The sequence below is a fragment of the Salvelinus namaycush genome, chromosome 23 (assembly GCF_016432855.1).
Source record: "Salvelinus namaycush isolate Seneca chromosome 23, SaNama_1.0, whole genome shotgun sequence".
NCBI classification, from domain to species: Eukaryota; Metazoa; Chordata; class Actinopteri; order Salmoniformes; family Salmonidae; genus Salvelinus; species Salvelinus namaycush.
In genome coordinates, this window is record NC_052329.1 from 22,873,232 (window position 1) to 22,892,320 (window position 19,089).

A 19,089-nucleotide genomic window follows, 5' to 3' on the forward strand; every position below is an offset into this window, starting at 1 on the left:
CACACACACACCACACTGACACACACACACCACACTGACAAACTCACAACACTGACACACATACATCACTGACACACACACCGACACCCGCCGAGAGGGAGGTCCTGAGCTTTAAAAAGGCCCAACAGTCTTCAGCTAGAACCCCAAACTCTGCCTGATCCCCTCTGACAGATTTGTCCAGCACTACAGAGTTGCCTGTGGATCCTTGTGGGGGCTTATCTTCGCTGGCCTGACAGACTGTGGATCCTTGTGGGGATTATCTTCGCTGGCCTGACAGACTGTGGATCCTTGTGGGGGCTTGTCTTCGCTGGCCTGACAGACAGTGGATCCTTGTGGGGGCTTATCTTCGCTGGCCTGACAGACTGTGGATCCTTGTGGGGGCTTATCTTCGCTGGCCTGACAGACTGTGGATCCTTGTGGGGGCTTATCTTCGCTGGCCTGACAGACTGTGGATCCTTGTGGGGGCTTATCTTCGCTGGCCTGACAGACTGTGGATCCTTGTGGGGGCTTATCTTCGCTGGCCTGACAGACTGTGGATCCTTGTGGGGGCTTATCTTCGCTGGCCTGACAGACTGTGGATCCTTGTGGGGGCTTATCTTCGCTGGCCTGACAGACTGTGGATCCTTGTGGGGGCTTATCTTCGCTGGCCTGACAGACTGTGGATCCTTGTGGGGGCTTATCTTCGCTGGCCTGACAGACTGTGGATCCTTGTGGGGGCTTATCTTCGCTGGCCTGACAGACTGTGGATCCTTGTGGGGGCTTATCTTCGCTGGCCTGACAGACTGTGGATCCTTGTGGGGGCTTATCTTTGCTCGGCCTGACTGTGGATGCGTCCCAAATGGCACCTTATTCATTTTGACCGGTTCCCATAGGGCTCTGGTCAAAGGTAGTGCACTATGTAGCGAATAGGGTGTCATTTGGTACGCACACAGGCAGACAGTGGTGTCTCTTTTTAATGAGCTGTGAGATTGGTACAGGCACACATACCATTGTGAGGGGCTGAGAACAGAACACAGTGTACCACCACTGCTGTGAGTCTTCTTCCAAAAACACACCATTATAAACCTCTGAGCTGTCCCCCTCTCAACGGAGAACAACAACTCTGTCAATCACCGTTCCACGTTAACCCTTAGAGAGAGCGTAGTGTAGTGTTACAGCCAACATTATGTCAGGTTGATCCAGCTTCAGAGGGCTATTTTACATAAGGAGTCTTAATATGTTTGCTGCTGTTATCCTCCAGGTATTTCTCGTGGCACTGCCAAAAGTATCCCAGCTTGGTCTAATGATCCAACTTCAGAGGAGGTTTCAACATAGGGGACTGTAGACCTGTTAGCTGTTTTCCTGGAAGCGTTTTTTATTGTCCTTGTTATATTTCTCACTGTCTAACCTTGGCTTATGTTGGAGCTGGCTGTGGTAGAGAACTGGGAGCAGGTGTGTTAAGGTTGTGTGTTAATGTCGAAGTGTGTTTATGTGGCAGGTGTGGTGGAGGTGTACCGCGTGACCAAGCGTGTGGAGCTGGGTATCAAGGCCACAGCCGTGTGTTCTGAGAAGCTGCAGCAGCTGCTGAAGGACATCAGCCGCGTCTGGAACAACCTCATGGGCTTCATGTCCCTGGCCAACCTGGCGGTAAGAAACACAGTCAACATACACACGCACACGCACACACACACATAGACCTCCCTTCCTCCAATGCAGTGGGTTAGCCTACACATAGACCTCCCTTCCTCCAATGCAGTGGGTTAGCCTACACATAGACCTCCCTTCCTCCAATGCAGTGGGTTAGGCTACACATAGACCTCCCTTCCTCCAATGCAGTGGGTTAGCCTACACATAGACCTCCCTTCCTCCAATGCAGTGGGTTAGCCTACACATAGACCTCCCTTCCTCCAATGCAGTGGGTTAGGCTACACATAGACCTCCCTTCCTCCAATGCAGTGGGTTAGCCTACACATAGACCTCCCTTCCTCCAATGCAGTGGGTTAGCCTACACATAGACCTCCCTTCCTCCAATGCAGTGGGTTAGCCTACACATAGACCTCCCTTCCTCCAATGCAGTGGGTTAGCCTACACATAGACCTCCCTTCCTCCAATGCAGTGGGTTAGCCTACACATAGACCTCCCTTCCTCCAATGCAGTGGGTTAGGCTACACATAGACCTCCCTTCCTCCAATGCAGTGGGTTAGCCTACACATAGACCTCCCTTCCTCCAATGCAGTGGGTTAGCCTACACATAGACCCCCCTTCCTCCAATGCAGTGGGTTAGCCTACACATAGACCTCCCTTCCTCCAATGCAGTGGGTTAGCCTACACATAGGCCTCCCTTCCTCCAATGCAGTGGGTTAGCCTACACATAGACCTCCCTTCCTCCAATGCAGTGGGTTAGCCTACACATAGACCTCCCTTCCTCCAATGCAGTGGGTTAGCCTACACATAGACCTCCCTTCCTCCAATGCAGTGGGTTAGCCTACACATAGACCTCCCTTCCTCCAATGCAGTGGGTTAGCCTACACATAGACCTCCCTTCCTCCAATGCAGTGGGTTAGCCTACACATAGACCTCCCTTCCTCCAATGCAGTGGGTTAGGCTACACATAGACCTCCCTTCCTCCAATGCAGTGGGTTAGGCTACACATAGACCTGAGAAATTGACACTTGATTGTAACTAACTGTTTTGTCTAGAAAATATTCCTGATGAAATGTTGAGTGGATTATCAATGACTCATGCCAAGTAGGATTATCAATGAAACCTTGATTGTGTGACAGTGTACTAAACCAAGCCTTATGGTGGTATCTGTTAGTGTGTGTAGCTGTGGGGATGGGGAGTATAGAGCAGTCTGTTGTAGGCTGTAGTGATGTGTGGAGAACAGAGGCAGTGAGATTCAGTTGACAGTTCACTGCCTCAGTCAGCCTCACAAAGAACATTGCTTTTCAAATGCCAGCAGATAAAACAGACCGGCCATCTCCTGACTCGAAATAATGTCAGTACAGAAAGAGAGAGAATTAGTGAAGCAGAGAGGGACAGGGGGAGGCAGAGGGGGGCAGAGGGAGATGGAGTGAGTGAGTAGTAATCGGAGTTATCTCAGACCGTAGACCCGCAGCTGCTTTCTGATTCTGCAGCCTCTGCCCTCAGAGAGAGAGAGAGAGAGGAGCTGTCTGGGCACACTCACCTGTTCACACAGCTCTGCTGCCAGCAGACTAATGGACTGTATTTACTTTCATTTCCCAGATTAAAGACATATTTCTACTTTAGTTTATTAAGCTGGTTAATGAATAAATGAATAGAGAAATGTGTATTTCTTAGAGCAGTGTTCTGCCAAGGCAGCAGCTCCTCTTCCTGGGGTCCAGCAAAATGAAGGCAGTTATGCAATTTAAAAAAATATATATAATACATTCACAACAGATTTCACAACACATGAAGTGTGTGCCCTCAGGCCACCACTCTACTACCACATATCTACAACACAAAATCCATGTGTACAGTGGTCTGTATCCAGGTATTATAAACCGGGTCCCTCATTTCATGCAGTATTTTGTGAAGTAGCAAATGGTTCTTGATCTGAGGCATAGCAACATAGTGTGCCCCACAGCGGAGTCCTATGATCAGGTGACCAATCTGACACCAACCTGTGTGTGTGTCTCAATCACAAACATAGGCTTACAGTACGTGACCTCCAGATTGCAGATCCAGATTAGGCCTGCCTAAAGCAAAAAAATTGACTAGGTACTGCTCTGTTATTCAGCTGTCCTCAAGTGTCCATGCATACAAAGACCTTTGAAATGTTTTGAATCCTTCTTGAATGTAATTTGATTTGTGGATTCAAATAAAGTATTTAATATGTGTGTGCGTGTGCATCTGTGTGTTTCTCTGTACAGCCTGATGAGAGCTCGCTGGACTTCTCCTCCTGTATCCTGAGACACGGCATCAAGAACGCCAAGGAGCTGGCCTGTGGGGTGTGCCTACTCAACGTGGACTCACGCAGCAAGGTCTGCACACACACACACACACACTCATGTACAGACACACACTTGTGTCAAGTCAACACATATACTGTAAACATACACTAATTCTCAGTCAACACACAATCACGATTGCCAACCAACACACCCTCAATCCCTCAACAGATGGACCCAATAACTGTTGAAACATTTGATTACAAATATGTTCTAACACATTTCTCAAGCTGAATAAACCATGAATCATAATGCCATTTGAGAGTTGTTTTTAAACTAGTGGTTGACGCATAATAATTAAATGATCGTTTCTTTGACTTTGAACATTTTGCAGAGCAAAGAAGAGACAACTATTGGACGTCTGTTTAAAAGAGTATGATGCAGTGAACTGTCAACTGAATCTCACTTCACTCTCCTATTGGGGGCCTGGGGGCCAAATTTTCCACTGAAAGACAGGCGATGGGGTGCCAAAATGACAGCACATTCTTCTTCTCACAGCTCCCTCCCTTCACACTGTCTGCATCCCAAATGGCACCATATTCCCTATGGGCCCTGGTCAAAAGTAGTGCACTGTTTAGAGAATAGAGTGCCATTTGAGACGTTACCAGTGCCGACAGCTGTAGCACTGTGTTCATGCACAGATGCAGCACTGTGTTCATGCACAGATGCAGCACTGTGTTCATGCACAGATGCGTTAGAAATGACCAGGCTATCCTATTACACCAAATTCCCCTCCACAATAATTTCAGGTCATCTTAATTTCTGAACCTTATTAGAGATGATGATAACTGTTAAGATGATAACTCTGCTGGAAGGGAGAGAAGGAGAAAAAGAGGGAGGTAAAAATAGAGTTGGAGACAGACAGGACGTGATAAGAGTAAAGTTGTACTTTTGGCACCTCTGGTTGGGCTGAGGGAATTGTGGGAAGGTTTCTGGAGGGTCAGTGAAGCATTCAACTTTACAACTTTTCAACTTTATCAGGCTTGTAGCGCTGATGCCTTCATCTGACGGCCACCTTTCACTTCACCTCTTACCAGCTACTAACAGCAAGTCTATGCCATACACATCCATATCTGTGTGTTCTAACTACTCATCTCATCATTTGAGTTCTACTATGGCTTAAAATGTGTTTATTGTGACACTTTCTTTTCCACTTGTCAAAACCTGATCATCAGTAACTAGGTGTCAAATTGGGGACCATTTCTAATATAGTTTGACTGTACGGTCTGCAGGGCAAGATTGCTTTGATTGTTTCTTGCGTTGTTCCACTGCATCATTTAGCCAGATAGATTGATGAGGTTAGGCAGAGGGAGGATGGCTGAGAGGGATGTGACTCTGGAGTCTGGACTGAGTTTAGACAGCAGATGTGGCTCACAGCCTCACGCATCAGACCAGGCAGGAGCTGGGAGCACAGGTGCTAAGAAATCTGCTGAGGGTTAGGGTCTGTCTCTGTCTCCTGTCTGTCTGTCTGTCTGTCTGTCTGTCTGTCTGTCTGTCTGTCTGTCTGTCTGTCTGTCTGTCTGTCTGTCTGTCTGTCTGTAAGTAATGCAATTTCTCTTATCTTATCTCTCTCTCACACTGTGCTTTTCTCGCTCTCTCGTGTGGAGTGAGTCAGGCTAAATAATAGTTGTTGTTTTTTTGTATTCCCCTGACATCAGATTAATAACTCACCTTTTAATTACGTTTTTGCCTAGAGGAGCATTTGTAAGAAAGCATAAAAGCCAAACAGAGAATAGCATCCCCTCTGAGAATAATGAAATCACAGAAAGCATTTTAATACAGAAGCCGATAATATTATTGTCCTTCAGAGTACAGGTAGGTTCTGTTTGTCTACCAACTAGAGGTAGGCATGTGGTGGTGATGGCATCACTGGCATAATATTATGTTGGGCACCATTGAGAGACTGGAGCTAGGTTGTTGGTCTTTGATACTGCTGACTCGGGTCTGGGTTTTATCTTATCCAATGGAGGCCTGTCTTCATGTTCTTCGTCCAATCATCCTCATATGTTGAGTCAGGGATGGGCAACAGCAACACATGTAGCCTGTTAGCAGATCAGTCTGGGTTTTAGCTAAGTCATGTTGGATGTCATGTCAAACATGTATGGCATGACAACGAATGACAAGGGGGTTGGCTAAAGCACATAAATACACTATATATACAAAAGCATGTGGACACCCCTTCAAATGAGTGGATTTGGCTATTTCAGCCACACACGTTGCTGACAGGTGTATAAAATCGAGCACACATCCATGCAATCTCCATAGACAAACATTGGCAGTAGAATGACCTTACTGAAGAACTCAGAGACTTTCAATGTGGCACCGTCAACTGTAAGTGCCGTTATTGTGAGGTAGAAACATCTAGGAGTAACAACGGCTAGGCCGTGAAGTGGTAGGCGCCACACAAGCTCTGAATGGGAGCGCCGAGTGCTGAAGCTCGTAGCGCGTAAAAATCGTCTGTCCTCGGTTGCAACAATCACTACTGAGTTCCAAACTGCCTCTGGAAGCAACGTCAGCACAAGAACTGTTCGTCAGGACCTTCATGAAATAGGTTTCCATGGCCAAGCAGCTGCACACAAGCCTAAGATCACCATGCACAATGCCAAGCGTCGGCTGGAGTGGACTCTGGAGGAGTGGAAACGCGTTCTCTGGAGTGATGAATCATGCTTTACCGTTTGGCTGTCCGACGGACTAATCTGGATTTGGCGGATGCCAGGAGAACGCTACCTGCCCCAATGCGTAGTGCCAACTGTAAAGTTTGGTGGGTGAGGAATAATGGTCTGGGGCTGTTTTTCATGGTTCGGGCTAGGCCCCTTAGTTCCAGTGAAGGGAATCTTAACGCTATAGCATACAATGACATTCTAGACAATTCTGTGCTTCCAACTTTGTGGCAACAGTTCGGGGAAGGCCCTTTCCTGTTCCAGCATGACAATGCCCCCGAGCACAAAGCGAGGTCCATACAGAAATGGTTTGTCGAGATCGATGTGGAAGAACTTGACTGGCCTGCACAGAGCCCTAACCTCAACCCCATCGAACACCTTTGGGATGAGTTGGAACGCTGACTGCGAGCCAGGCCTAATCGCCCAACATCAGTGCCCGACCTCACTAATACTCTTGTGGCTGGATGGAAGCAAGTCCCTGCAGAAATGTTCCAACATCTAGTGGAAAGCCTTCCCAGAAGAGTGGAGGCTGTTATAGCAGCAAAGGGGGGACCAACTTAATATTAATGCCCATGATTTTGGAATGAGATGTTTGATGAGTAGGTGTCCACATACTTTTGAACATGTAGTGTATCTGCTATCTGGCTAAGCAACAGATAGCATCTGGATCTAAACATAGTTTGTTACTTGGGCTCCCGAGTGGCGCAGCGGTCTAAGGCACTGCATCTCAGTGCAAGAGGCGTCGAATCCAGGTTCTATCATATCCGGCCGTGATTGGGAGTCCCATAGGCCGTCATTGTAAATAAGAATTTGTTCTTAACTGACTTGCCTAGTTAAATAAAGGTTAAATAAATACATTAAGAATAAACTTGGAGACTGCAACAAGCTATAAAACTCTGTGATAATTTGAGTTTAATGAAGTATTGCTATTTTCTCCCAATGATAAATGCTAATGAATGCAATTATTCCCAAAAGTAGAAGTGACGTTTTTTTCCGAATAATAATTTATGCATTATTATTCATAAATGTCAGATTCTGAAATATCTCGATGATTTGAAGTGATTTTTCGGTTTAATTTGGTTATGACTTTCTCTGGAAAAGGCCAATAACATTAAATGAAGTTTACTTGGCAGTGGGCGCCTAATTCAATGGGTTTGCAGACTGCACAGTATTTCTCTCAAATCTATTGCAGAGTCTGGAATGCCCATCCCTGTTTGATGTTTATTGGAAAATGAGATGGATGATCGTAGGGTGGTACTTTAGATTCTTTCACTTTGGGGCTCTTGGAATGTTCCTGAGACGGGTTGCTCTTTCAGTTCCTTTGGTGTACCAACGTTCCGTTCATACTGACGGACTGATCCTCAGTTACTGTACAGTTTCACTTTGCTTACTCAGGACAATGCATGAAACCAGGAAAATGCTGACACCTCTTGTGCTACTTACAGGCACTGGCTAAAGACCATGACAGGAGGTTAAGGGTAAGGGTATGCTTCACTTATTTCCGCCTCTTAAGCAGCAGTAGACTGTAGCCTCCACCTTTATGCATGATGCCCCTTGCATTAACAGGTGGTGTTTCTCGTCTGGAGCCCTGTAGCACCATGAGCAGCACTGTCCTCTTGGTTTCCTAATGGAGGGTCATTAACCTTTAGATTACAGTTAGAATTAACACCTAGGATTAATCATGCTGACCTTTCATTTTGGTTTTTTTCTACCATCCAATGGTCTAACTCTCCCAAGTATATCCTCTCTGCAGCACTTTCTACTTCTGTTATGTCTCTCCCACATTACATATCTGTTGGCACAATCATGTTTGATGGGTAAATTGCACATAATCCCGGTTATGCAGGCAAGGACTGGGGAGGTGGAGGTGAGGGAGAGGGGGTGGGATTGAAGAAGAGAGAGGAGGAGGAGACAAGGGTTTATGCCTTTGTGTTCTGTTCTCTTTTTTTCACTCCCTCTCCAACAGTCCAGGCTTTGGCAGGCGGGCTAAATAAAGGTTGGAGGAAAGAAGTTGGATGAGGCAGATGGAACGAGAATACATTGTGAAACCTGAGTGTGTGTCGGTGTATGTGAGAAAGGCAACAGGTGTGCGCAGCATAGTAAATGTACTGTAAATGGTTTGTGAGCATGTGGACAGGTATGAGTATACTATATGGTGTGTGTGTGTTCCCAGGTTGTTGTATATGCAGTCTGTCTGTGGGAGGATATGATTCACCACATTCTCTTTCATGCTTTAGCTCAGATATGTCATCAGGGATGCAAACTCTTAAACTGCACAACACCAACATTAGCATCTCCTCCTTATCACCAACCTGCTGCTACTGCTGGGCTCAGCTAACTAAATGCAAGCTCACATAACAGCACTCTGCCCCTCTCAGTTCACTAAGTTTATTTTCTCAACGGCTATATTCAGATGTTATATGGGAGTGCCATTCAGCTATCTCGATAGATTCAACTAACTGTCAGGAGATTGAGCAACACTCTTATTGATCAGTAGACAGAGCATTGTGCCAAACATGAGTCATATTTTCAAAGGGTCCGTTTTTGTTGACCTCTTGTTTGTGTGCCACAGTGGAGATATGCAGGTTAAGCTGCCCACAAGTCCCTGCTTCTAGCGTTACTCTCATAGATGAATTACTTAGTTCCTGTTGATTTATCTTTACCACTGCTTTCTATTTGTTAGCCAGAGCTCCTGCCAGGTTCATCTGTTTATTAACTATTCAGTTGAACCTTGTTGTCCTAACCATCACCCCCATTTTGCCCTTATTTGACCCTTCCGCCAGGCTTTCAACTCAGAGACAGACAACTTCAAACTGCTGTACGGGGGCCACCAGTACCACGCCAGCTGTGCCAATTTTTGGATTAACTGCGTGGAGCCCAAACCGCCGGGCCTCATTCTGCCCGACCTGCTCTGAGCGCCAGACATCGTTGCCATGGCAACGGCCACCGGGTAATCAACACCGGCGAGGTGCAGCAGCCGGGTTCTCCCTGCACACCGCACAGCCTCTCACCTTGGGCTGCGAGCGCAGAGATCACAGAGCGAGAGAGACCTCAGAAGTCACTGGAATTCTCTTTATTTATTAGCCTTCTATTCTCTCCTTTTCCTTCTCTCTCTGAGGTAGTCTCCATGCTCTTTGCAGTGGTGAAGAAGTGCAAATCTGCTAGTTTGTACAAATTCAAGGCTTGACACAGTAAAGCCTATTATGTATCATAATGTATTGTAAAATTGTACTTTATTAATGGTGTCATTGTTACTTTTTTCCTTTGTCTGGTCTCATATACAGTATAATGCAATATAAGTTACAGGATGCCTTTAAGCATTGATGTTTATGTGACCTCTCTGGCAGGCTTGATTTATTTCGGCAAACAGTATTCAGATAATTAACCAATCTTGTGCTATGTTAACCCAATGGAGGTCTAGTCCCTATGTCAGCAGGACAAAGTATGGACAGTTATATGAATAGGGTTGTGGGTCTCTCAACACTTTCTGTAATGCACTCTTTCTGTTCTCAACAAGTCCATAACAAACTATTAAAACTGCAATATACTGACATTGAAGGCTGAAGGAACTTGGAGACAAACTGAGATGTAAAGCTATCTGTTGTTTCCCTTGATGTCACTTGTATCATTACACTGCTGGTACTGAATCACTTTGACGGTCGGGTCTCTAAAAGCATAGTCCATGGCTGTTAACATTTTAATTTATATTTACCATTTTAAGTATTGTGTGACATTAACTTCTTTTTAATGTCTTTGTATTGTTGGATAGGGACTGCTATTTCTAAATTAATGTTAATGTGCTGTTTGAACATTTTTGTGACACTGGGACTTGAAAGGGAGTCTTAACTCTTAAAGATTGTTGGCTGTAGGTTTTGTTTTTCTGTCTTGCTGTGCCAGTGTATATATATACTTGCACTGATGATGGGGATGTTTTTGCAGATCTAATTCTTGAATGAAGTCAACTGTGATTATGGACTACTATTGCAGCTGCACTTTGTGTGGATTACAGTATCATAATATTGTAATTACAATGACTAACTGTAATGTGAAGTGATGATATTTACATAAATAATACATTGATGCATAAATTCAATACTTTTCATGGTCATTGATCAAGTCATCAATTAATGTATTACCTGGAAGCCTATTACCATACTAATCAATTTACAGAGTATTACACAATTCTGCTGAATTGTTTTTTGTTTTTAATCTTTTCTGATATAATTGAGAAGGTTGGTTTGAATGTCAACATGAATCCTGAAGGCATTCTATTGTCCCAATAGCACCAGTCGTTTAATCTGGACCAATTATGTTCAGAGTCTATTGCAGCAATATATAAGCAGTACTTCTCCTAAAATGCCAAATGGATTGAGATTCTCACCTTTTCTATTTCACTCAGTAGCATGCTTTTTCTCAGACCAGAGAGACTTCATCTCTATCACTTTGTGACCAAATGAAATACATTATCCTCAGACAAGCCTGCCGGGCCATTGCTGGAGGACAGCGCGCTAAAACAATCAAATGAAAAAGATGCCTATAGTGGCACCATGCATGGAACCAGTCTCATTATCATTCTGTCTCATGTGTCCAGGACAGGTGTGTGTGTGTTCTCCAACATACATTTTATCTCTCACCATTCCCTAATTGAACATCCTGCTGAAAATGAATTCCTCTCTCTGTCGTGTCCTCTACTCACTGTGAGCTGCCGGATTACAGAAAATTACAAATCAATTATTGAATAATAAGGCTGTGTAAATTTGAAATGCATATCCACCCGTCTCTCCCCATGTTCTGTCTTCTTCATGCCTAGTATTGTCTGCAGGGATGTGCCTCAGAGGATCACCTCCGGAGAATGGGTCTTGAGAGATGGGAGTGCTACCCTACTGTATTGACTGCTATTCTTCAGCCGCAGGCTCTTTCATATTTTCTGCCCATTGTCAGTCACCTGATATAAATAATTGCCTTTACCCTTAATTCTCTAGTGAGGATTTTTATTACTTTGATGTCCCTAGATAATTTTTTTGTCTTTGTAATCCTATTGGCCATAAAAGCTAGTGTTCACAGCCTAATCTGGGTGATATTTCAGACTAAACTGTAGTTTTGCAGATGTTCAAAGGCTTGAGGCTTAAAGGGCTCGAGATCTGTGAAGATTTTCACTTGAGTGTCCAAGATCTTGTACTTTGAAATGAATGATTTGAAACCCCTGTTCAGTTGACCAAGTCTGCTCAAATATGGGTATTTGAAGAAAGCACTGTCATATCTCCTATAGACACTTTCAATTGCTCAGTTTAACAATGACAAGATGGAACAATTAGAATTCCTTACTATGTATTAATCATTAATTATAAATGTTTTCTTTCAAATAGATAGCAGTATTCAGCATCTATGTCATTTCTATAAACAGATCCAGACAACCCAGTGAGGTAGGGCCATGGATTTAGAGCTCCTCGGTGTTCATTCTAAAAGGGAATGGATAGATGAGTGAATGGCAGTCTCGAAGAGAGGCTAGAATCACAGTCAAACGCTGACTGATAAAGAATGACTTTATCCAACCCTGCTTAAATTGAATTACTTAGTCAATCTCTCTCTCTCGATTGAACTTCAATCTTTAACTATATGACTAGGAGAAGGAGCAAGAATTCTGTGATCGGTTCCCGAAACATCCATGATTGTCGTTGTACCAAATGGTTTTGGAATGAACACAGAGAGTGTTTCGTAATGGACAAAATATATCAAATTGTATTTGTCACAGTGCTTTGATGATACTTGGGCTATTCCTCACCCATCACATTCTGTCTCCATTTTTTATTGAGTTTCCATTTCAAATGGACATGACCTCAGTCTATCATTCATACAATACACTCTCTTTCTCTCTCTCTTCCTCTTCCACCATTTTTTCCTCCACAATGCCCGCTTGCCACAGCAATTGATTACTGTGCCCAGGCATTGATTCAGTGTTAATATTCATCACTAACAGCACCGTTGCCATTGGTGATGGTTACCAAGGTTACTGTAGTTTTAATTCGCTGTCAAGGTATTGTCACACAAAGTGACCCCCTGTGTGAGGATTGATTGCTGCTTTTGAAAATCATGTCCCTTTTAGGCAGTCTTCTCTTATGCCATCAATGGTGTGACAAGCGTGATTATTATTTGTCCGAATATTGTGGCTATGCTCTCGTCTGTACCTGGTTATTAAATAGAAAAGCATGATATATACCAGGAAAAAAACAGTATGAGATGCTTTAATTAAAATGAATTAAAAGACAAAATCGAACCGCACCTGTTATACAGATGTAGGATCACTATTTTGAGAATTTACTTGCACAGCAGGAAATGCAAACTTGTAGTGAAATCAAGGTTTAAAAAGGCTTCTAGAGTTTGTAATTTACACTTTAACATTTGAGACCTGATTTTCCCTAATGTAAAATGTATCAACCTCTACAAAAAATATCCATTAATTATAATGCACATAATTAATTAATTCACATTTCCTGTTGCTGCATGATTATTTTCCTGCTGTAACAAACTGGCTCAAATTAAGATTCTACATCTGTAGTGTTCAGGGCATCAATTCAAGTTCAAGGCTGATGGAATAGGAACGCTTTCCTTTTTTACAGAGTGGCGATGCAACATAACATAACATTACTACTATTACTGCTATGTTAGTGTCATGATAAATATTATTTGCTTGTTCACATCATTTGCATTTAATCATATTGTAATTTAAAATGGAGGATCTTCTAAGAGACAAATTTGGTATGGGTGCAACCTTCCAAGCTCTGCGGAGCATAATAATCTGCAGGCAGGCAGGTTGTTGTGAGCTCATTTGCCAGTCACATCTCCTTCCTACAGCCTAATGACATCTCATCCAAGTTCATCACAGCAGTTTGTTCCGCATGGCCTGCACTATGGCACTGTTGCCCAGTCTACTGCCTTTGATGTTCAGGGTGACGTAGATCGCTCTGCTTACTGGTTTCCTGATTAATAGTCATATTCTGCTGCTGCTAATGAAAGATGTGTTTACTCTAGGATAGCTAACTATTCCCTGAGAATCAGAGACATACACATACACACACACACACAGAGCGTCATTCCATTGGAGAAAGCAAGCTGGTACAGAAATGTATAATTTGGGCCCATCCCTCCTGCATCTTCATCATGCCTGGCCTGTCATCTGATGGAGCCAGTGTCTGTGTGGTTAATGGTGTTTATTGTGTTGGCCATTCTGGAGATCCCTCAGTAGAATGGGCCACAAGACAGTCCCCATCACTGTCTGTCTGGTTCTCTGTGGCCATGCCAAATGAAAATTAATAAAACGTTTCTGTGACATCTGAAGACTTCTCTGGGGCAAATGGTTGTGAGTAACATCAATAGTTTGCATCCCAAATCAAATGACACCCTATTCTCTTTCTAGAGCACTACTTGCGAACAGACACCATCGGACCCTGGTCAAACAAAGTGCACTATATAGGGAAAAGGGTGCCATTTGGGATGCACACATGGTCTTCTGTTGAAGGAGCCGGTGTACAGAGTACTTTTATATCAACCTCTCTATTAAAGACGTTTAAAGTCACAGAAACACAGAGAGCACACGTTGTAGGAATGTGTATTTTGAAATTAGCTATGAAATTCAATCATGTTTTACAGCAAATTCTTGTTGCTATAGAGAGCCACGTTATAATCATTCCAACCTCACTGTTGGCACGGCTGGATAGCAGGACTTTAACAGGATCTATCAAAAGTGAAAAATGCTGCAATTATTCTAAACTGATTGTCCTGTTAACCTCACTACGTCTTTATTTGCCACTGGTCTGAATAATAAACCTGACAAACAATGTTTCTTACAAATGAACGTGAGTATCACTATGAATATTACAATGAGTATCTACATGGTCAGTTACAATTAACTGATTAGCTCTCAAACTGACGATGACTTTACCAACACCAAGGATAAATATTGACCATTATCAATCAAATAAAAAAATAAGAGTACCCAAAACACGCTTCAGCTCAGCTAAAACAAAAAAGGAATCAGGTGCTTGAGTGAGGGACTTGAAAATCTCCCCCAAATTCTTACCGAAACATTCCATATACAGAACATTAGGAACACCTGCTCTTTCCATGACACAGACTGAGCAGGTGAATCCAGGTGAAAGTTATGATCCCTTGTTAAATCCACTTCAATCAGTGTAAATGAAGGGGGGGAGGTTAAAGAAGGATTTTTAAGCCTTGAGACTATTGAGACATTGATTGTGTATGTGTTCCATTCAGAGGTTGAATGGGCAAGACAAAAGATTGAAGTGCCTTTGAACGGGGTATGGTAGTAGGTGCCAGGCGTACCAGTTTGTGTCATGAACTGCAACGCTGCTGGGTTTCCCATGTGTCAAGAATGATCCACCGCCCAAAGGACATCCAGCCAATTTGACACAACTATGGGAAGCATTGCAGTCAACATGGGCCAGCATCCCTGTGGAACGCTTTCGACACCTTGTAGAGTCCAGCCCCGACGAATTGAGGCTGTTCTGAGGGCAAAAGGCAACTCAATATTAGTTCCTAATGTTTGGTATACTCAGTGTATATATTATATTTTGTATATACACTAGTGCAGTCACGCTGTATCTGGATCCATTATGTTACTCTGCTTCAGTACTATTCCATATTTACAAGGCAAAGTATAAACTGACAATAATGCATATCAGTAATTTATTTTATTTTGTCATAAATTTCGAACACAAACAGTTACATTAGCTTGTTAATCATTCAATGCCTTAGGGTATGAAACTAAGGGCTCTATTCAATCCGTATCGTGGAATTTCAGAGTTACAGCGTAATACAAATTTAAAGGCAATGTTCGCAGAGACTGCATTCACGGTAAACGCTGCATAATCGGAAATTACCTTTATATTTCTATTGCACAATCTGTAACGCTTCAGTGATAGATTGAATAGAGCACTAAATTCATGTAAACGTTGCTTTCTGGTTACGCCTGTGACAAGGGCATTGTTCACTTGCTACAGTAATATTAGTATTTTATTTAAAAGCTTTGCGTGTATAGAGTATAGACTTCTTCCAAACCCCAAAAAAGAGGAAGGTTTATCAATGACAGTACACCAGTTAAGCCCAGGACTGTCTGGTTGTATTCTTTCTAGAACCTCTTTTCACTTAAACATCAATATCTGGCAAAAAGAGGGAAATAGAAAGTGTTTCTCCCAAGCCCCTAACACAGTACTGTCTTCCTCTTACCATAGGGTGGTGACATTCTAAAACAGCATAATATTGTACAATATTAGTACCAGTACAGTATATTCTGCAATATCATCCCCATAGTAAATAGGGACCATTAAGTGTACACACTAAACCTTAGATGTCTTGATTAAAAATGTGTATACACTAACAGCTTTAAATATTCATTGGGCACCATATATTTTCTTTTCTTGATTTCAAATATCTCCCAAGAGCATAATTCAATTTGTCAAAACATTTCTGTACAGTTTTAAACTGAGAACAGGACTGCTGCTAGTTCTCACATTAAAGACAACAGCAAAACTGGCACAAAACTATCACATGACTTTACGTCGGGACTGGACTTCAGTGAGTCACACCGCTGCCTGTCAGAATTGCTGAGTCTAAAGCACCACCTACACCTTCCCAGAATGCTCCTGTTCTTTGGAGTCTGGGGAGTCAAGCTAGACTCCAAAGTCACAGTCTGGGTCTGGCCATTTCAGCTGATCTGGGGTCTGGCTTGGTCGTGGATCTGTTACTGCTTTGGTCCTGAGGATTCTAGACTTGCTCCCTCTCAGAGACAGACAGACGGGGGTTGATGCAGTGTAGTGTAGCATCACCCACCAGTAACCAGTCTGCAGTGTAGTGACTGATTACTAAGACTCCCTCCATCCCAATTAATTAAGCTTCACATAGACAGACAGTCACACGCTTCATATCACTCTGCATCTCTGGCTGGGGGAACATGCATGAGCTGGCAGCCCTGGAGGACTGGAGGGGAGAAGGACTGGAATGCAACAGAGTCGGTCATCCGCCCTGCTCACTCTAATCTCCGTCTCCTTCCCTCCCATTGGCGAGGCCCCAGCCCTCCTCTACAGGCCCCAGTAGGGTGCCAGATTCCTGCGCTCCCGCTCGTAGACGTCAGGTATCAGCCCGTAGGGTGTCTGTACCATTTTCACAGAGTTCCTGCCAAACAGCTTCCTCTCGTAGTCGATGAGCTGACGCCAGAAGCCCCCGTTGGGCCGGATGACTGGCCGGCGGGACTTGACCCAAGCGTGGGCCTCGGCCAGAGACACACGGTGGTACTTCATCAGGTAGGCCAGGCACAGGGAGGCTGAGCGGCTCACCCCTGCAGCACAATGCACCAGCACGGCCCCCCGCTTTCTCCCCACACTGTGGATCTTATCAGCTATGCTGTCAAAGTACAGGGAGAGGGGGGAGTGGGGCATGTCCGCCAGGGGTACCTTTACATACTCCACGTGGGGCCAGTTGAAGTTGGGCAGCTCGATAGTGGCGTTGACCACGCAGGTGATGCCCTTGGACAGCAGTAGGCTGCGGTTGGACGCCACATTGCCCCGGCTCAGGAAGAGGTTGGGGGTGATCTGGGCGATGCCCCCTAGCAGACTGCTGTTCTCTGTGAGAAGCCTTGGCACGGCCGTAGGCACCACCGAGCTGTGGTGGTGGTGGTGGTGATGGTGGAAAAAGCTGCCTTGACTGCGAGAACCCATTGGAGAATAGAGTAAGAGTGACAGGAGAGTGGTACAGAGAGAGCAGGAGGATGAATAACAGAAATGTCTTCAGTAGCCTGAGGTCATGTTGGAACAGCAGAATCAGACAGCAGGAGATTGACCTGAAACAACAAAGGCACACATCCCAATTTCAGACCAAATTGGGTATCAGTTTTTTCCATTTATATATATAAAAAAAATGCTTTCATTCAACTGGCAAACATACAGGTAACTGTCAAAATAAAGGAAACACCAACATATAGTGTCTTAATAGGGCGTTGGGCCACCATGAGCCAGAACAGCTTCAATGCACTTTGGCATAGATTCTACAAGTGTCTGGAACTCTATTGGAGGGATGCGACACCATTCATGACTTGGTGTTTTGTTGATGATGGAAAAACGCTGTCTCAGGCGCCACTCCAGAATCTCTCATAAGTGTTCAATTGGGTTGAGAACTGGTGACTGAGACGGCCATGGCATATGGTTGACATTTTTATGCTCCTCAAACCATTCAGTGACCATTTGTGCCCTGTGAATGGGGGCATTGTCATCCTATGGGGGCATATCCATGGTAATCAAAATAATGGCCTGCCCAGCATGTTTTATACATGACCCTAAGCATGATGGGATGTTAATTTCTTAATTAACTCAGGTACCACACATGTGTGGAAGCACCTGCTTTCAATATACTTGGTATCCCTCATTTACTCAAGTGTTTCCATTATTTTGGAAGTTACCTACACAATTACATCGGATGGTGCCATTAAAGCTATTTGCAATGACTCATCAAATTTGGTATATTGATCTTTTTGGATGACCTTGTGCTGTGACCGGACAGCTCTGTGTATGGCAAATGTTGCGCCAAGTCATCCATCGCTTTTCCAGTAGTGAGAGATGGGTGTGTGGCCTGCAGTGCCAGTACCAGCCAGGGTCTTTTTACCCCCTCAGGGAAGGTATGGTGGTGGGTCAGTAGTTGTAAAATGCCTCGAAGGCATATATGGATGGGAGCCAGAGAGCCAGATGCCCCATCACAGCACAGGAGAGGCTAACAAGAACAAACTGAACAACACAGCAAACTAAAAAAATACACTGGGCTGGGGACTTATTCCTGTAACAGGTCACACAGTGGCTTCCAGTAAGTGGAACCAGAATGGTTGTCTGAAATGTGCCAACCTGCTCAATGTGACTTCCTCCCTTCACTGCACTGGAGCTCCAGAGAGAGACAACACTGTTCCCCTGCACAGTAAGAACTGTTACTGAAGCTACTGTCTTACGGTGCCAATCTGGGTAATGCGTCACTCCTGCTGTCCCTCCCCACCCCACCTAAGCACCCTCCTTGGACCCACAGCATGCTGAGTCTGTCTCCCCCTGTCTCACTCTTGTCTCTCCCTGACTCCCTCTGTCTCCCTGTGTCTTCCCCTTTCTCTCCCTGTCTCCCTCTGTTTCTCCCTGTCTTCCTCTGTCTCTCCCTGTCTCCCTATGTCTCTCCCTGTCTCCCTATGTCTCTCCCTGTCTCCCTCTGTCTCCCTATATCTCCCCCTCCCTATGTCTTCCTGTCTCCCCCCTGTCTCTCCCTGTCTTCCTGTCTCTCCTTATCTCCCTCTGTCTCCCTCTGTCTCACTCTGTCTCCTGCTGTCTCCCTATGTCTTCCTGTCTCCTTCGGCCTCTCTGTCTCCCTCTGTCTCTCCCTGTCTCCCTCTGTCTCCCTATGTCTTCCTGTCTCCCTATGTCTTCCTGTCTCCCTATGGT

At 44.5% G+C, this 19,089-nt stretch overlaps 2 protein-coding genes across 8 annotated transcripts in view; one reads left to right on the plus strand and one right to left on the minus strand.

Annotated features, from left to right (window-relative positions):
• LOC120018195 (synergin gamma-like) overlaps positions 1-10,703 on the plus strand; it is a 50,778-nt gene extending 40,075 nt beyond the window's left edge. For 5 of the 7 annotated variants that reach the window (XM_038961256.1, XM_038961258.1, XM_038961260.1 and 2 more), the window contains 4 exons: positions 1,478-1,626; positions 3,873-3,983; positions 8,056-8,088; positions 9,394-10,703. In XM_038961256.1, coding sequence (XP_038817184.1) covers positions 1,478-1,626; positions 3,873-3,983; positions 8,056-8,088; positions 9,394-9,525 — 425 coding nt within the window. In that variant the 3' untranslated portion in view covers positions 9,526-10,703. The remainder of the gene's footprint in view (positions 1-1,477; positions 1,627-3,872; positions 3,984-8,055; positions 8,089-9,393) is intronic. The other 2 variants (XM_038961259.1, XM_038961263.1) reach the window with 1 other exon arrangement.
• Positions 10,704-16,616: 5,913 nt separating this feature from the next.
• Positions 16,617-17,395, minus strand: LOC120018008 (dual specificity protein phosphatase 14-like). The gene has a single exon (XM_038960955.1). It carries the CDS (start codon positions 17,338-17,340, stop codon positions 16,705-16,707), a length of 636 nt encoding a protein of 211 aa, XP_038816883.1. The 5' UTR covers positions 17,341-17,395; the 3' UTR covers positions 16,617-16,704.
• Positions 17,396-19,089: the final 1,694 nt, after the last annotated feature.